At 37.6% G+C, this 18,635-nt stretch overlaps 1 protein-coding gene across 2 annotated transcripts in view; it reads right to left on the bottom strand.

The window, feature by feature from the left end:
• Pcyt1a (phosphate cytidylyltransferase 1A, choline) overlaps positions 1 to 18,635 on the bottom strand; it is a 57,694-nt gene that overhangs the window by 4,105 nt on the left and 34,954 nt on the right. For both annotated transcript variants that reach the window (XM_047565400.1, XM_047565402.1), the window contains exons 3-8: positions 18,167 to 18,266; positions 6,113 to 6,229; positions 5,419 to 5,570; positions 3,379 to 3,457; positions 2,596 to 2,738; positions 795 to 983 (exon numbers count right to left, since the gene is read on the bottom strand). In XM_047565400.1, coding sequence (XP_047421356.1) covers positions 795 to 983; positions 2,596 to 2,738; positions 3,379 to 3,457; positions 5,419 to 5,570; positions 6,113 to 6,229; positions 18,167 to 18,266 — 780 coding nt within the window. The remainder of the gene's footprint in view (positions 1 to 794; positions 984 to 2,595; positions 2,739 to 3,378; positions 3,458 to 5,418; positions 5,571 to 6,112; positions 6,230 to 18,166; positions 18,267 to 18,635) is intronic.

The raw sequence follows: 18,635 nt of genomic DNA, 5'->3' as shown, positions 1-18,635 counted from the left end.
GACTTCGAATTATCATGAGTGCCCCCTGTATTTGTGGGGTGGGTGGTAGTGGGGATTGAACCTAGGGCCTCATGCATGCTAGGCAAGTATTCTACAACTGAGCTACACCCCTAGCCCCTGCAATGTTAAAATGACTGAACAAACCAGAGGAGGGACATAGATATAACTCTAAGTGACTTCTTACCTAAAATGATCTATGTTATACTACTAATTTCATAGTTCCCATGAGCTATCCATAGTCACCAAATCCTTGCCTTCTATGTCAAAAGGTTCTTGAAAGGTTACTTAGTATACAGTACGGTTCTAGGAAATTCCATGTGCTTCCCAAATACTCCCACAGTCAGATCTTTCCTGATGTCTAACCTAGCATCACTTGCTGAATCTTTTGCTTGGTTTGAAAAGATTCTGCTACTCGACAGAAGGCCCACTTCACCCAGGATCCCACAGCATTTCTTTATAGTGAAGGCAGCTTTCTTTTTACTGTTCTTTATTCTTTCCTTTCCTTACACCTAAAACTATAATGTAGAAGTAAGCTGGGCAAGGAGACTTGCTTGTCTTGTCACCAGATTTCGGGGATGATAGCTGGGTAAAATTATTTAGGAAAATGTGTAACTTCTTTCTGTAAAGATTTTGAAGACCTATTTGTGCGGCAGTCGAAACCCAGTTCTGCCCAGAGATAGGGAAACAGATTAGATATGTTCTTAATGTCGAGGTACCTTTCTGTTCAAGGATTCTTTCCACAACATTGAAATTCCCTGAAATTCCCCAAATCGTCCAGTGGGAAAGAACCATACCAGTGCTCCTTCCGGACCAAACATTTCCAGGAAACTTCCAATGAATTCTCGGGACTTCTCCTCCCATTTCTGGATAAGGTCAATGCTTTTTTCCTCCACCTTCTGAACAAATTCTTTTGACTTTTCCTCTACATCTTTCACTTTCTTCTTTACTTTGTCAACACGCTCCTGCAAGTGGTATTTCTTCTCCTAGGCAAAGAAATAACTATTTTGAGAAATAATACTCATACTGACCTTCCTTACCAGAAGAAAAAGAAAAAAAATGGCTATAGACAATTCTTTTCAATCTTTAGAATTTTCATTTGTTTTAATCTACCCTATACTTTTTAAGCACAATAACAGAAAAGATATGCTCTTGAGCTTCTAGGACTAAACAGAGACTAAACTAAATATACAGGTGAGGTCTGGTAACAGACAGGCATACAGCCAAAATTAGTCAGGTTTTTAAAAGATATAACCAAAAGTTAGAATATAAACATGCCCAGTATGACATAAATCTCTTTCTAGATGGAGCTGTATAGGCCGCAAGAAGATCATTGCACAAAATTGCCAAGAATAAGCCAATTACAATAGATTGAAAGTGGAAGTATCTTTACTTAATGTAAGATTTTTCCATCACTGGCTTATTCTATGATTTTAGATGAGTTGTAATGTTTTATCTTTCAGTATTTGGAGGTCCACTTGCTCATTTGCAAAATGAAGATGATACTCTTTGGTCCAAACAACTTTCCTAAAGATAAGGGAAAAATGGTATAAATTCTCTGGTGGAAGGGGAGGAATACTGAGTCAAATGAAATGTTTTCTCCTAATTTCCAAATCATAAAGAAGAAAGAGAAGTGGTGGGATATAGCTTAGTGGTAGAGCATGTGCTGAGTTGCAGAAGGCCCTGGTTTCAATAATAAGGAGAAGAAAGGAGAAGAAAAAACAAGGAAGAGAAAGGAAGGAGGAAGAAGAAGAAAAATAATATGTTAAGGGTCGTTTATTTTATTTATTTATTTATTTATTTTTTGGTACTAGCAATGGAATCCAGAGCCTCACATATGCTAAGCAAGTGCTCTATCAATGACCTATATCCCCAGCCCTTTAGGATTTTTTAATACTTGAATTGTAGGAAAATAAAGATTTTATAGCAGATGGATTAATAAGCAGCTAGGGTCTATTTGTGCAGATAAATTATATTCAGCTGAAACCACTTCACCTATTATAGAATAATTCACAGACCTGGGAGCAAGTGAGGAAGCATGGTCAACCAATTACACAAAAAATGTAGTTAGTAGCTTTCTTCTTTTTAAATAAATTTAATTGAGACATAATTTATATACAAAATATATAGTGTTTCTAAAGGGCAATATTAAGCTAAGATAAACTTAAGCTTTCACAAGTTAAAATTTAAAACTTGGGTCCACAGGGGAAAATTACATGCAAAATGTTGTGTGTCACTATCTTCACAGGGAGAAGAACTATAGTCTTCATCAGATTTTCAAAAGAATATTCAATCAAAAATAAAAAGATAAAGAGCAACCACTTTAAATGTACTGATAAAGAGTGTACTATATTACACATTCTTATTTAATTTACATATTCTTATGTCAATATATTGATATTGGGCCATTAAGGCAGAAGCTGCTTCTTTCTTACTCTGTGAAGAGCTTAGCATGATATTATCTGTAAAGAGACATTCATTAGCTTTTGGCAGTGACAATTACAGCATACTGAAAAAAGCATGAGTTCACTTAGATGAAGTAGGGGGCAACATGTGTCCTATAGAGCCAGGGAACTCTGGAATGAGGCTGAAACTCACATTGATAAAGCTGACATTGAGCTCCTTGGCTGTATAGCCCCTCTGTAGGTTCCGTCGAGCATACACATCATAGTCTCGGACAATTCGGGTGATGATGTCTGATGTGGAGATACCTTCTGTCCTCTGTGTTGGAGCAAACATGCCTAACTCAAGAACACATACAGACAAACACTATGAAGTTCCGGATGCTCAGAAAGAGGACTAGATGGAAACTGGAAGCAACACTTCTGTCCTTTCCTCAAAAAAGCAGACTCCATTATTACTAAGTGAAGTCTAGAGATACTGGCATACAGATGAGGAACTGAATCAAGAGCCAGGGGTTAAAAAAGGAAGCACTACATGACCCTAAAATTAAGAAAAATCTGGAACTGGGAAAGGGTTTCCTAAAATTAAGAAACCAAATTTAGACATTTAGAGCGAGAATTAATGAATGTCAGTGCTATGCTCACCTTTATCTTTTAACCAAAGTGTGACTTTCATACCATGGATCAAACCCAGAGGCACTTAGCCACTGAGCTACATCCCAGTCCTTTTCTGTGTTTTACTTAAAGACAGGGTCTCACTGATTTGCTTAGGTCCTTGTTAAGTTGCTGAGGTTGGCTTTGAACACTATCCTCCTGCCTTCGCCTCCCAAGCTGCTGGGACTAGAGGTTTATGCCACCACACCTGGCTAGGATGTTGAATTTCTTAGTGTATAAATTTTCCTCTGTAAAGTAATGATGTGGCTAAATCTCTGTAGCTGCTCAAGATCCCACAAGTGAGGATGCACATCAACTTACTCACCTGCTTCCTTAATGTGCTTATAAACATCATCACTCCCAGCAGAAGAATAAGGGATATCATCATGGGCTACAAAATCAATCTGAAAATAAGGAACTATCATTTAAAATCCAGAATAGTTACTACTCAGAAATACCTTGTAAATATTCTCAGGCTTAGAAAAAGGACAAATAAGCAGAGCCAGATTTCAGATGGACTTTTCTTTATTATCTCTCTTTCTTTGCTGATAAGTTCCTCCATTCACAAACCACCCAACTTAATTATTTATGGATTATAAATAAGAAATTAGCCAGTTTCTTTTCTAGTTGCTTTCCATGTTCTACTAGAAGTGTCACTCTCTCTGTATACCAATCACCAGGCTGTGGTCAGTGGGGAGGAGGTCTGATGAGCTAGTTAATGGGTTGAGTCTTAGAAAAAAGGAAATGTCCCTATTCTCCTGAGTCTACAAGGAATGGTCCAATAAGATTTTCTAAAAGTATAAAGAAGTTACTTCTTTGTCAATAGGTTTCTCTTGGGGCTGGGGAGATAGCTCAGTTGGTAGAGTGCTCGCCTCATAAGCACTAAGGCCCTGAGTTCAATCCCCAGCACCGCAAAAAAAAAAAAAAAAAAAAAAAAAAGGTCTCTCTCTCAGTTCATGAGAAATGAAGGAATATAAAAATGGCAACCAAGAGCCTTTTACTGGAATAAAATATCTGTACTACTAAGAAATGCAAAACCTAAAGCTATAAAAGAACTTTCACGTCTCAGGATCTATTATTTTACTACTGTCAGTACCCTTTGCAAGACTGGAAAAAAGGCTAATGACAATGAGATCAATAATCCTTTTGAGACACATGCTAAATTTCACTTATTTATTCCTTTCTGAATAGGCCACAGGCCTTTGATAATGTAATTACTATGCCACTATACTCAACTCCCAGAAGCCACTGTAGTGTGAAGCATGCTTATCAAGACTCTCAGCTAACATCTCAATTACCCATAAACAACTTGTCAGGGACCCATAGGCAGCAAAGTAAAGGATGGAGGGCAAGAAAAACTCATGACTGGGATACACCAAAAAGGAGAAAATGGAAGTTGGAAGTTTCCCTCACCCCATACTTCCACCTGGGCTTGTTCATCACATCTTTGTTGCCACTGGCTGCTAGGTTTTGATACAGGAAAACTAGAGAACTATAAAAGGTCTGTCTTAATCCCATGTAGTTCTAATAAATATCCACTAGCCTCAAGCCTACTCAAGTATTGCTTGAGTTCTTTCCTGCTTCACTGAATAATTCACCTGCAACATTCTCTTACACCCCTGTAGAGAACTGACAATATATTTTCTAGTTCCTCCAGGTCGAGGGCCTACAATATAGCCTGATAAATCCTCCTCATCTTTTACACCCATCCTATTGCAGGAAACCTGTTGCTTTAAAACAGGATAATTTAAAGGAGGTAAGGGATTTTATTAACTCATTACATGATATAAAATAAGAAACATCCCTGATTTTTGATCCCACATAATTTCTAGCTCAATATCAAAGACCTGAAATTAAATTTAAGTGAACCTGAGAGAAGTCTATGTAAATTTGTCTTATTTCCTGGAATGTGAACCTCTTGAGAGCTTAGCTGGGGCTATGGATATTCTGAAGAGATTGGTATGCTGTAAGGGCAGACATACCCACAGTGGTGGCAAGGGGACATAACTGAAGAGTGCAATTACAACCCACTAATGGTGTGAACTCGAGCAGGTTATTTGGTTTCTCAGGACCTTGTTACTTATATGTAACTTATATGTTACTTATATGTAAAGTGGAAAAAATAACTATCCCACAAGACTGTTGTGAAGAGTAAAATGGAATATGATGATTGTAAAAGTGCTTGTAAACCATTAAGTCCCATATAAATGTCAGGGATGAATACTATTATTAGTAATATTACTGTCATCATGTAACACTTACATAGAAGGTACAAGTAAAATAGGGCTAGTGGAAAAGTAGTGCAAGTGCCTTGAAAGTTGAGGGCATTCTGGAACAAGGAATGGACAAGTGCCCAGTTTCTTACCCGGTGTTCTGCCAGGAACTCAGGTGTCAGGGTCCATGGGGCGTTCCTCACCACCTCATCCACATAGCGACAGTGCTGCACTGCATCATAACGCTCATTTTCATTCATCACCGTGAAGCCTTTGAAGTTGTGTGTTAGCTCATCACTGCAGACTGTGTTCACAGCATCATAAAGTTGTAAGCCAAGGTTCCCTTTGCTTAATCCTCCTAAACCACCAACTTCTCCCAGCTTTTCCCACTTCCAAGCACTGCAACCATCTGGGTAGCAATGCTTTTCCTAATATCATGTTCATGCTTTGGAGAAGAGGGTACAACCTGATGTGTACTTCTGCATCAATCAAGTTTTTAAATATGTTTCCCTGTTTATTTGTACAATACCAGACTGGCCCATATAACCTTTACTTTGTTCTTCATTGATTAAAAAATGATAAGCTGAAATCTAGAGCAAATGCTCTTTTTAAGTAGGCAATTGAGGTCAGCGTTGCTCCCATGACTACAGAAACTCAGCTAAAAACAGTGAGATAAATACTGGACCTTAAGTTGATGAAAGTCTCATAGACTTCATGTTTTAGAAAGTCTGTAGTATATTCTTCATTTAAAAACTGAAAAAAGATCTAATGTACAGAAAAAAGAGAGAATAAGACTACTATGATTTTCTGAGTAGCATCTAAAGTCATCTTCAAATGTTTTCTTACCTCCCACAATGAGGTATGTATTAGGGAAAAGGTTCTTTGCTTGCATCAGAGCCCGGGCATGACCAGAATGAAATAAGTCAAATATTCCATCTGCATAAACTCTCACAGGCCGCTCACCTGAATCCAAATGAAAGAATTCATCACAAAAATAATTTATTCAACATCTCATATTTGATAAATGAAAATGGTACTCTGTAACCACTCCTCTCTGTATACCCTCTTTTAGGTATTCTCTGAGTATTTATCCCAATTTGGGGGGTAAATTGGGGCTGGGAGAAATAACATCACAGACTTCCTTCACTATAAAGAACCTCCAATAATCGTTAGCCTGATTATATCAAACTTCTCAAGCACACACAAAAAAAGTGTGATTGTATTTTCTTTTTGGTACCAGGAATGGAACCCAGGGGCACTTAACCACTGAGCCACATCCCAGTCGTTTCTTATATTTGATTTACAGACAGGGACTCACTGATTTGCTTAGGGCCGCCTCGCTAAGTTGCTACAGTTGGCTTTATTCTCACAATCCTCCTGCCTCAGCCTCCTGAGTCAAGGATTACAGGCAAGTGCCACCTCGCCCAGCTACTGTATTTTCTTAAATTACTTTGGAAGTGAAAGGAAAGAATTACCTAATGGATACCTTCCCTGAACTTCAAAATTCTCACTTTCATATTATAATCCTTCAGTTCTGTCTGAAAAAGTAAAACTGAACTCTACTCTGGCTGCTTACTCTTTCATTTTTAAGCTGCCTTGATTACTAGTAACTAATGCTTTGCACATTGGGCGAGTGTTGCATGCTGGGCAGGTGGGGCATGCCTGTAATCCCAGTAACTTGGGAGGCTGAGGCAGGAGTACTACAAGTACAAAGCCTCAGCAACTTAGCAAGACCCTGTCTCTAAATAAAATATAAAAAAGGAGTGGGGATATGGCTCAGTGGTTCAGAGCCCCTGGGTTCAATTCCCAGTATCAAAACAACTAATGCTTTACTTTGAAAATAAACCTCCCTACTTCCTGGAGAATAAGAAGTAATCTAGAGGGGTAAAACTGAAAAGAGGAAGGGGGAGTATCTAACTAGACCAGTTATCAATTTATTGTGTCTCATTCTCAGTTTTACTCCTTAATACCTGCTCTGTGATAACAGAATTCCTTGAAGCATTTCTCCTTTGTAGTAAGCATGATGTTACATGTTTTCAGTAGAGGGTGATAAACTAAGTATTTGAAAATCAGATATAAATATTTGAGAACTTTTCATTATAGCTTTTCTTCTTTCTCTATTAAAGAGAATAAAAAAGAACTGACTACCTTATTTTTGGCAATAGTAGTCTATGAAAGAAAAGGCAGGAAATGATCTTTTGGGGTATAAGACTAATTTCAAAGCCAAATAAACACACTAAGAATGAATTGACACAGTGTTTACCATGCTTCAAATGATAAATCTAAGGAGTCCAACAGTAGCTTATTCCCACTATGTGAATAGAGGAAAAATAATTTCACTGTGGTAGCAGAAAATAACAGCAGGGGCATCTCTATCTTTCTGGGAAAGAAAAGTCAGAGCCACATCAGATACACCACACTGAGGGTAGGAAGAAGATATATTTCCCTCCTGTCTTAAGGGCCATGAATCACAACAAAAGAAACTGGTTCTTAGGAAGTTCTGAACTTTTCAAAGCTTTATACATAAACATGTAGATTTTAAATCAAGATACACATCATTCCTATCAGCAGCTTTTCAGACAGACATTTAGATAATAATTACCTAAAGACAAATTCTTTGTCTGGTGCCATGGTATATTCCTATAATCTCAGTGGCTTGGGAAGCTGAGGCAGGAAGATCTCAAGGTCAAATCCAGCAAGACCTTATCTCAAATAAAATATTAAAAAGGGGCTAGGGATGTAGTTCAGTGGTAAAATACTCCTGATCCCCCAGCAGAAAAAAAAAGGCAGCAGGTGGCGGGGGGTGGTGGATCAGTGGTAGAACACTCGCCTAGCACACTTGAGGCCCTGGGTTCTATCCTCAGCACCACATAAAAAATAAAGGTATTATGTCACATATAACTAAAAAAACAAAACAAAACAACAACAACAACAACAACAACAAAAACCCAAATGCTTTTAGTCTTTGCCCTAGCTATTCTGATTCTAGGAATTTATCTCATACAAAAACTTGTAAATTTGTATGCTATTAATTGCAGCATTGTCTGTAATAGTATAGGTTTGGAAACAACCTAAATTTCAATGGAAAACTAAATATACCAAATTTCATCCACTACAAGATGGGAGGACTATAATATAAACTAATTACTTAAGATATCCACCAGAAACTGGTAATTCTGGGGGCCTATAAAAAGGATACCAGGTGGCTGTGAGACAGAAGTTTTTGTTTTTGTTTTTGTTTTTTTAATTGTAAACAAATGGGATACATGTTGTTTCTCTGTTTGTACATGGGTGAGACAGAAGTTGAGAAAACATTTTACTCTATGCCCTTTTTATATTTTACAAATGTTAAACCATGGAGATTATGCTGTTATTTAAAATACAGGAAAACAAATTAATAAAATAAATATACTAATAAAACTAAAAAATTGTGAAGTAATATAATGCATTTTGTGCATATTCACCTAAGCACTACCTCTGAGCCTATTCCCCCATCCCTATGATGGATGTAGAGTCAGAAAGGTTATACCTCAAGGGGCTGGGGCTGGGGCTCAGTGGTAAAGCACTTGCCTCGCATGTGAGGTACTGGGTTCAATTCTTATCACCACATATAAATAAATAAATAAAATAAAGGTCCATCAACAACTAAAAAAATTTTTTTTAAAAAGAAAGGTTATAGCTCAAGTTTGCCAACTAGCTTCTTTCTTCTGTAAACTTATCCTCTTTAAACTTCATTTTTCTCATTTATATGACAAAGCAAAATAAACCAAAATCTTAGCATGATTCCTCTTCTATATCCTAGAAATCATAAAGTAACTAACATACTTCCATTTTTCCCCAAACAATTTCAATAGGGCTTACAATGTCACTATTTGATCCTAAAATATTGATATAAAAATTAACAATATTTTGCTATTTCTTTGTATTAGACTGTGTACAGTAGGGCAAAGTAAGATGAGGAGGTTTAGCTCAGGAAACACAATGTCTTAATGGTGCCAAGTAACTGAGTGGCTACTTGCCAGGACAGTTAATCATTCCCTATTGGTCAACTATATCACTGAACCCTTTCTCAAACCAAAGCCTGTTGCCCACTTCAAGTGTTCCCCAGCCTTCTGGCATCTCAATTCCCTAAGACTAAACCCTAAGTCTTTGGGTTGTTATACTAGCCAAATGGTTCAAAAGGTGTTGAACTAGTCTGGAGATAACTAGCAAGAGTTAGCCATTCTTTACCAAGTAGTTGTCGATCAGGTAAACCATAACCCCCCTTGATTTGTTAACTGTTGTCTCTAGCATGTTAGTAACAGTAATGCCTGTCATTATCAAAAATTTCCCTGCTCCTGGATTACAAATTAGATGAGTGCAGTATGGCTGGCAAAAATAACCAGATGTCCTCCTTTAGGCAGAACAAACCTGGGTTTCCATTTATTGCCTTTTTAAAAAAAATATATTCTCCCAACTATCTATCACCAAAACAGTCTGTTCCTAACAGATATCCACTGCCCTTTAGATTCTCCCCTTTCCTTCCATTCTCAAAGTGAAAGATACTGACTTTTTTTGCTTGTTTTTTAAGATACTGACTTTTAAAATTTATCTTCCAGTATATTCCCAAAACTGATCTTCTCCCCCGTTCCCTGCTTTTGTACCAGGGACTGAACCCAGGGGCACTTAAACACTGAGCCAAATCACCAGTCCAATTTATTTTTAATTTTCATATAGGGTCTTACTAAGTTGCATATAGCCTCACTAAAAATTGCTGAAGCTGGCTTTGAACTTGAAATCCTACTGCCCCGATCTCTCACATTAGGGTTATAGGCATATGCCACTGTGCCAGGCCTGACTTCATCTCTTAAATCACATTTATTTTTCCTCTGGGTAGTGAATTTTGTCCTAGATGATACAAACTCCCCTTCTAAGTTTCCTTAACTTCCTTAGTGAACCTGGGGTGGAGGAGGGGGTAGGGCTTCCCCTTTTGTAGTTACGGGATTACAATTCACAAGCTACAGCAATGTGCAGATCCTTCATTGCCTTACTCCCTGTCCTAGCACTGACAGAAATACAGTCAGCTACTTGCTTGTTTAACATAAAACAGAGTAGACAGAAAGAGATTTAGAAGAATAACAAATGGTCAAATTAGACAACCAAACTTCATAAGCTAATTTGCAATTGTTTGTTCTACCTAAAATGCAGTCATTTTGCCAACGGCCTTCTATTGTTTAAAACTAATGTTTGCAAAGAGTAACTTGTCTGATGCTCTAGGGTAAAAAGCACACAAGGGTGGAGAGATTCAGATTTCTGGAAAAGTCTATCTCTGTTCTGTCTCTTAAATAAAACTTGCTTTCTACGCTTGCCTTGGCATTTTTTTAGTGTTTAATCATCAACAGTGGGGAAATGACACTGATTCCTAAGACTGGTATCAGATGGGGCTTCATCTGGGATGGTCACTGAGGTAAGTTCCTCTGCACCTCACATCTGAAGTGCGCCTTTCTGTCTCTTTCTTTCTTTCTGGAGGATGATATTGGGCACCCAATTAGCTAGTTAAATACAGTTAGCGCAGCTGCAGCTTTGGTGGTTCCTAATCACTTTTCCTGCAGGTCAGGCATGTTAGGTTTTGCCAAAGTCGTTTCTCACCATCCTATCCAGATTTTGGGAGTGTCTGGCATCACTAGACAGCTATCTCTAATCCCGGTTTGCCCTTTGTTGTGAAGAGATGAACAAAGGGGTAAAACAACTATGAGATTCTGGCCAGGGCTACTCACCAGTCAATCTCAAAGGTTTCTCCCCTGAGCTCCTCTCCAAGGGGTATCCTACTATGACTGGTTGATCCCCAGTACTGAGCAAACGGCCCCAATAACATATGCACCTTTATATGAGCCAAACTATCCTCTCCTGTGCTCCCTCCTCCAGAGCACTCCCCTTCCCTTCCCAATGAGACTCTAGCTGTTGAGTGAGGGACATTTTACATGGAGTGGTTAGGAGTAGCCTGGGTTCCCTTTGTCGGCATATTAAGCCATTATAAGCCAGTAGGGATTCTTCTCATTGTTATTTCTGTGCTCCTGTGTACTTCCATAGCTTCTTTGTCTGCAAAAAGGGAGATTTGTATTTACACCCTTTTCAATTCACCCTTGGCTTAGATTCCTCAGGGGAAAAGGCTGTTCAGCATCTCACAACCACTAGATGTACTCCTTAACCTCTGGATATTCCTCTAGCCCACAGGGCAGGGGAACACACCCCACCATAGGTTGCTTTCCCCCCCACATGGATCATCACATTTGGAAGTTTAAAAGGGCAGGAGGGGATCAGTGATGGCCTCTAAGCTTGAACCCTTCAAAGGTCTTTTGACATGCACCAAGCAGTGACCCTTGTTCATTCTTGCCAGTGAGAAGGCAATAAATCCAGTGGAACAAGGTAGTGAGAGGCGGTTTTGCTGATTGTCAGAAGCTCATTTAGAGAGACATTCCTAACAAAATGGACAGTTTTCTCTGGCGCAGGCGTGTGAGCTGTTTTCTCTCATTCAGATGTGAGCTTCATTCTCAACAGTTATGCCAGGTTCACCACTAGCCTACACACTAAAAAACTGGGATAAGTTTGACTCACAGACACCTCAAGAAAAAGTGCCTCATTTTCTTCTGCTGTCAGTCCTGGGAGATGTTCTAATCACAGTTAGAAAAAGGAGATCTTTTAATTTTCTGCATCCAAACCTGACCTAATTACCAATTGGGGGAACGAAAAGGGTCTCCAAAGAAACATAAACTATAGCACCACACCTTAAGAGATTAATTTTACAAAAGAGAAAAAAAATGGGTGAAGTGCCCTACGCATGAGGTTTTGCCTTTCAAGCTCAGAATAGTAGATTTCCTTATTCCTTGGCCTTCTGCCAGATCTCTATCTCTCCAAGGCTTGCATCTGAAATGTAAGCTACAGAGGCAATTATCCAAAACCATTTTGAGACCAAGGAAAAAAAAAAAAGGTGTCAATTTTAAATTCAAGTAGTTGTGGGACCTAAATGGCTATCTTATCTGCTCACCCTGTACCAAGTTCCTCCCTAAACACTACAGCACTGGGAGGAAAAAGTGGAATGATCTTATACAAGTCCTTCTTTCCTTTGAGAATCTTTACCTGAGGATTTCAGGACTCTCACATTCTTTAGATATCTGAACTGACTATAATTGATCCAAAAGTGCACTCTGATCTGATAAAGATGTTCTACATGATCCTTTACTAGAGTAATTATGGCCATGTCATTTGTTTTAGAACTGTTTTTTAAAAAATTTCTATATTTTTTCTTGCAAGCACAAGGCCCTGGGTTTGATCCCCAGCACAGCAAAAAAAAAAAAAAAAAAAAAAAACAAAACAAAAAAAAAAACTAAATTTCTATATTTTTGAGCTCATGGTTTTATGGTAAATTCACATTTGATCCTGTGCACCTAAATTGACACATTTTTCTGATCAGCCTTATTTTATCTATCTATAGAAGTTTTTAAACTCTGTTAAGAGGCTAAATTTTAAGGATTACCCTCTCAAATACATTTTTTAAAAAATCTCCTTTAACAGAATCCTAAGGAGGACATAAACATAGTGATGTTGGGAATATATCTGACAACCATCTAGGACAAGGGCCACCTGACTCTTTGATTTCAGTATCCACCGTGACTGTCATATACCTGGCATTTCCAACTATACAGCCTGCCCTATATCTTAAGTCATAATGTAAAAATCTGATAGGCTCTATTTTAATTTCTAACAGTTAAATCTAATAGATGCTTTGATAAACATTTGTAGCATTGTCTCCTACCTGTGGAGATCTCCTGTGTTATGAATGTGTGCCACACCTGTGTATTGTGTCTATGTATGTGCTTGTGTCCATATACATGTACACAGTATCAAACTGACACATAGATAAGTGAGCACTCATAAATTAAAATTTAAACAAATGGATCCAAAATACTTTTTTAGTTCACAGGACTTTTTTTTTTTTTTTTTAAGAGGTTCAATTTAAATTAGGTAAGCATCTCAGAGTAAAGGTGTCTTTAAAATTACTAACTCACAGGTTTTCTAGGTGGTCAGAGAATTAACAGAGTGTTGGTTTCTATAAAATGTCCAGAATGTTTCATATCCATTGCAATCTATGAATTTTCTACAACAGGGATTATGGTTAATACTGTTAACTACACTGTCTGATATCTTATTTTTACAGTTAAAAATAAATAAATTAGATTAGCATAATAGGATTAATCTCATAAATGCATTTGTTAGAAGAGACATCAGATTAGTTTATAAAGTTAAAATGCTAAAACATCAACTGCTAAATACAATCAAGTACTCTTCTTAAATTCATAAAGTAATATATATAAACATAAATGTGTTTTTCATAAATTGGCCAATGGGAAAAGGTTTGAGATGCTTTGTTCTGTGTCTTCACTAAAAAAGGTTACTAAGAGTTAAGATTCGGGGCTGGGGTTATGGCTCAGTGGTTGAGTGCTTGCCTGGCATGTATGAGGCACTGGGTTTGATTCTCAGCACCACATGTGAAAAAATGAATAAAATAAAGGTCTATCAACATCTAAAAGAAATATTTTTTAAAAAGTTAAGATTCTATTAGGTGTAATTTTATATACAAAATACAAGAGGTTTCAGTTGTGTTTCAATTAAAGTATTGTAAAAAATTTTTTTAACATAAAATGGGGTCATTTATCTAAATTCAGAAATTTCATGAGGATTGTTTCAGAATGTAAATTTTAAAAGGCGTCAACAACTAGGAGAGATATAAGAAAGGTCTAGGTATGAAAATATATTTTAGAGTTTTTTTGTTTTGTTTTGTTTTTTCTTTTGCGGTGCTGGTGACTGAACCCAGGGCCTTGTGCTTGCAAGGCAAGCACTCTACCAACTGAGCTATATCCCCAACTGAAAATATATTTTAATATGGAAAGTAGAAGAAAAAAGAAATGTTTCTGGATGAGAAAGTCTTTGTATGGTAATGTTAAGTTTATATGTAACAAAGTTGGTTTTAATTAGCACAGTCAGTTAAAAGTTATTCAAGGTTTTTTCCTAAAGTCAAACAGTAATGTACTGATATTAAACCAAAGTTTAATCTCTATGTGTTAAAGTAATAAGGATTTGTTAAATACTAATCTGCTCTTATTTAACAAAATAATTTCTTGTGTCTGTTAAATTTTATTTAGGGAAATAGTCTTAAAAGGAATTATGATTCATATAACTCTGGTTTAAACAACAACTGTTAAGAGTATTATGCTACACTACAGATTCTAAATTGTTTCTTCAAAATCTAAACTTATTAACTTCTTACAAGAACATTGGTGTAACTATGGTACTGTTACTGGCTTCTTTGTATACTAGATGTATTCATGCCCTTCCAAGTATACAAATCTTTAAAATATAAGGTTTAGAAGAGCATTTTACCAAGCTACAAATCTTCCTAACTTCCTATACAGGCAGACTTGATCTATGTTTGCTAGTATGATTATTTAGCCCTAAGTGACAGAAATAAAGGGATCTCTACAGAACACAGAAGTTATACCAACAGAAAGGTATTTTTCAAAAAATCAGATGATATTAGATATCTTAAGTACATTCTTAAGGGAGCACCTGTGACATTATATAAACTACGTGCTGCTTCCCAGTGGCTTGGGAGGTTGAAGCAGGAGGATCTTGAGTTCAAGCCAGTATTAGAAAAAGTGAGGGGCTAAGCAACTCAGTGAGATCCTGTCTCTAAATAAAATATAAAATAGGGCTGGGGATGTGGCTCCCGTGGTCAAGTGCCCCTGAGTTCATCCTGGGTACCACCCAAAAAAGCCAGAATCAAAACAAAACAAAATACTGAATGTTGTATTTACATTCCTAAATTTACATTCTCCAAATACAGGCCACGTCCTCAACCAGTCTTGTCATGGGAACAACTTCTTAGCTCTTGCATATTCCTGGTGGAAAATTGCTGGTCTCTAGCATCAGCATCATATTCTTTGTATTAATCTCATTCAAATACTATGCTTTCTTGCTTCTCTCATAGAGCACTTGCATCCCGGATGATTTTAGAACCTGTTCTTTCCAAACTAGACTTTACCATGGACCGAAACATATCCAAAAGGGAAACCTGAACTGCTTGCTCCACATCACCCCCGACTCAGCCTGAAGCAGCTAGAGTGTCATCGCCCATTTTTCCTTACAGCAGTAAGGGTTCCCTTAATCAGAGGAGGGAATGACAGGGGAAAAGGACAGATAGTCAGTGTAGATAATAAATTATTGAGTCAGAAAGATGGGGGCTAATTATTAAAAAAAGGAAATAGGATGCTAACTTTCCCCCCTCAACTGGCTGCTAACACCTCAGGTTGGGGGATGGTGGAGGAAGGATCGAATTTTCCAACACAAGCAATTGCCTCCTGGGTCTTTGAGCAGGTATGCAGGAAAGAAAGAGAAGGTGGGGGGGTCTATAAAAAAGCAGAACACCCCAACTCTCATGTGTACCAGCTCTGGGTTCCCTTCTTTCCCAAGAAGTCTATCTCTGTTCTGTCTCTTAATAAAATTTGCTTTCTAGGCTTGCCTCAGCATTTCTTGGGTCTTTAATCTTCAACACCAGGGCAATGAGGACTCGATCCTGATTTCCAAGATTAGTATCATTATCACATCTGAATATGAACCCTGAACAGTCTGTTGGCATTTTGAAATGGGACGTGCTACTATTACACCCTGTTACATAGAGCCTCTGGTTATCCTTGTTTTCATTTACCCTGTCCCCATTAGCCTGCCTATTACTCAAGTAAGGGAAGCCAAAACTCAAACATCGCTTCATGAATCAGAAGGGCTGTAATCAACATGAACTATTCTAAACACTTTTGAAAAAGAAAACATTCTCTGGAACTAGCTTCTTTTTCTGTGGACCCCCAAACCATAATCCGTACAGCCAAGATATAGGTATCTTGGTCTGGTACTGTCCATAATCATTTCTATTTGAATTTTGCTACTTTTCAGTTATAACACAGAACAAAGAAGCACAACTAAAAAGCAATCACAAATATTATATATATGTAAGGGGACAAACAGATGAGAATGGTGGGAACACAATGTTAAGATAATAATTCTATAAAATGAATCCACTATACTGACCCCCACAAGCTTTCTTTGCCAAAAAGCAATCTGCCTGCAGCCCTGTCTGGATGAGGGGACAGGAAATGTTACATTCCTCAACAAACTCAGGCAGGGGCAGAAAGCCTGGTAGTCAGTGTAGGTCACAAATGATGGGGGTTGAGAAGATGAGGGCAGGTATCAAAGAAAAAACAATAGGTTGCTAACAGATAACCTTCAGATCACACTTCCCGGCACAAAGAGTTATTAATCATTAGCCCCTGTGCTGTGCCTTCCTGCCCTTTGGAGGAGAAAAAGAGAAGAAAAGAGAAGGTGGAGGATTCTGGGGTCAATAAAAGAGCAAGACTCACCCACTTCCATGGGCATCCAGCTCTGGGCCCCACTCCTTTCCAGAGAAGTATGCTATCTCTGTCTCTTTCTTAAATAAAACTTGCTTTCTAAGCTTGCCTAGGTGTTTCTCAAGTATTTAATCTTCAACACCAGGGGACAAGGACCCAATCCTGATCTCTAAGACCGGAATCATATGTATATAGGAAATATTTGTGACTATCATGACCTCTTATTCTCTGGTCTAAGTCCAGTCCTGCATTTACAGAGTACAGAGAGCATTTACCATTGTGATTAGAAGAAACAGAAAAGGACTGGAAAAAAAGAATAATTTATGGAAAAGTAAGAATAGTTGCCTAAATGACTTTGTATTCATAAAGAGTGCTCATGGAAGTTTCCATTTATGAAGATTCCTAAAACCAATTGCCTCAAACAGGAGGAATATCCAGAACACATGTTAATAATTTATGTGGTTGGACTGGGGTTATAGCTCAGTGGCAGAGCACTTGCCTGGCACAAGTGAGGCAATGGGTTCAATCCTTAGCACTGCATAAAAATAAACAAATAAAACAAAGGCATGCTGTCCATCTGTAGCTACAAAAAAACTTATTTTAAAATTTATGTGGTTAAAAATTATTAAACAATGATATAAATTAAGCCTACAAATAAAGAGTATGAGCTTTAAAAATATTAAAGCAAGTCTTGCCAGGATCAGTGATGTAACACCTACAATCCCAGTGACTTGGAAGGCTGAGACAGGAGGACTTCCAGTTTGAAACTAGCTGCAGCAATTTAGTAAGGCTTTCAGTAACTCAGTGGGACTCTATCTTAAAAGAAAAATTTGAAAAAGGACTGAGGATATGGTTTAGGGGTAAAGCCCCCTGGGTTCAAGTCCCAGTACCAAAAAGGAAAAAAATAAAACCTGGAAAATTATACTACTACTAAGGATAAAATTAAGTGATAAATATCCCCCAACTTGGGATATTGTGTCCTCTATCAATCAGCATCATATCTGACAGACACAATGAGGGAAGATTGTGAGGAAAATTCTGAATGATATGAAAAATGAGAGATTGATATATTATCTGAATCTTTATAAAAATAGACAAGATCATGGGGATGTGGGTGTAGCTCAGTAGGTAGAGCATTTGCCTAGCATGTACAAGGCCCTGGGTTTGAATCTCAGGACCATAAATTAGCAAAACAAGCTAATAACTTATTGTCTATGTTTCATTATATCTCACAGATGTGGTAACAGGCCAAGAAACAAGTGCTTCATCATAAGGAAAAAAATAAAATTTTATAGCATGGAGTTACCCTCCAAAATTGAACATTAAGGAAAATAGGAGGAATCCCTCCCTCACTACTTTTATAAGTAAACTTGAGGGAAGTATATGGAGAGTAGGTATGTATTTGATAAATACAACAGAATGTTAAAAACTAGTAACACAACAAAATAATTAGGTATCTACTTACAAGGAGTTCCTTTGCTGGCTTCTTCCATAGTTACCCTGACATAGGGCTTACTAAAGTCAACTTCAACTTCATCAGAAAAAGGAGCTGGCTGCCGTAAGCCCTTAAGAGGAGAATTAAGGAAAAGAAAGTTAAATTCAATGGTACACGTTGAAATACTAAAAAATGACAGCTTTAAAGAACAATCAGTCCAGTCACAATGGCACATGTCTCCATTCCAGTGACTCAGGATGCCTAAGGCAGGAGGATCACAAGATCCAAGCCAGCCTAGGTAACTTAAAATAAAAAATAAAAAAGATACAAAGGGCTGGGGATGTAGCTTAGTGGTAAAGCACTTTGGATTCAATCCCTAGTACTGAAAAACAAATCAGTTATTCAATATGCTGTAACAAAAACTCCTCCTAAAACTTTATAACCTGAAGAAGGGTCAGGGTATGGTATTTCAAAGTGACAAGTGAAAATTGGAACCTTT

This window comes from Sciurus carolinensis, chromosome 9, assembly GCF_902686445.1.
Source record: "Sciurus carolinensis chromosome 9, mSciCar1.2, whole genome shotgun sequence".
Taxonomy (NCBI): Eukaryota; Metazoa; Chordata; class Mammalia; order Rodentia; family Sciuridae; genus Sciurus; species Sciurus carolinensis.
This window is presented reverse-complemented; position numbering and strand designations above follow the sequence as displayed.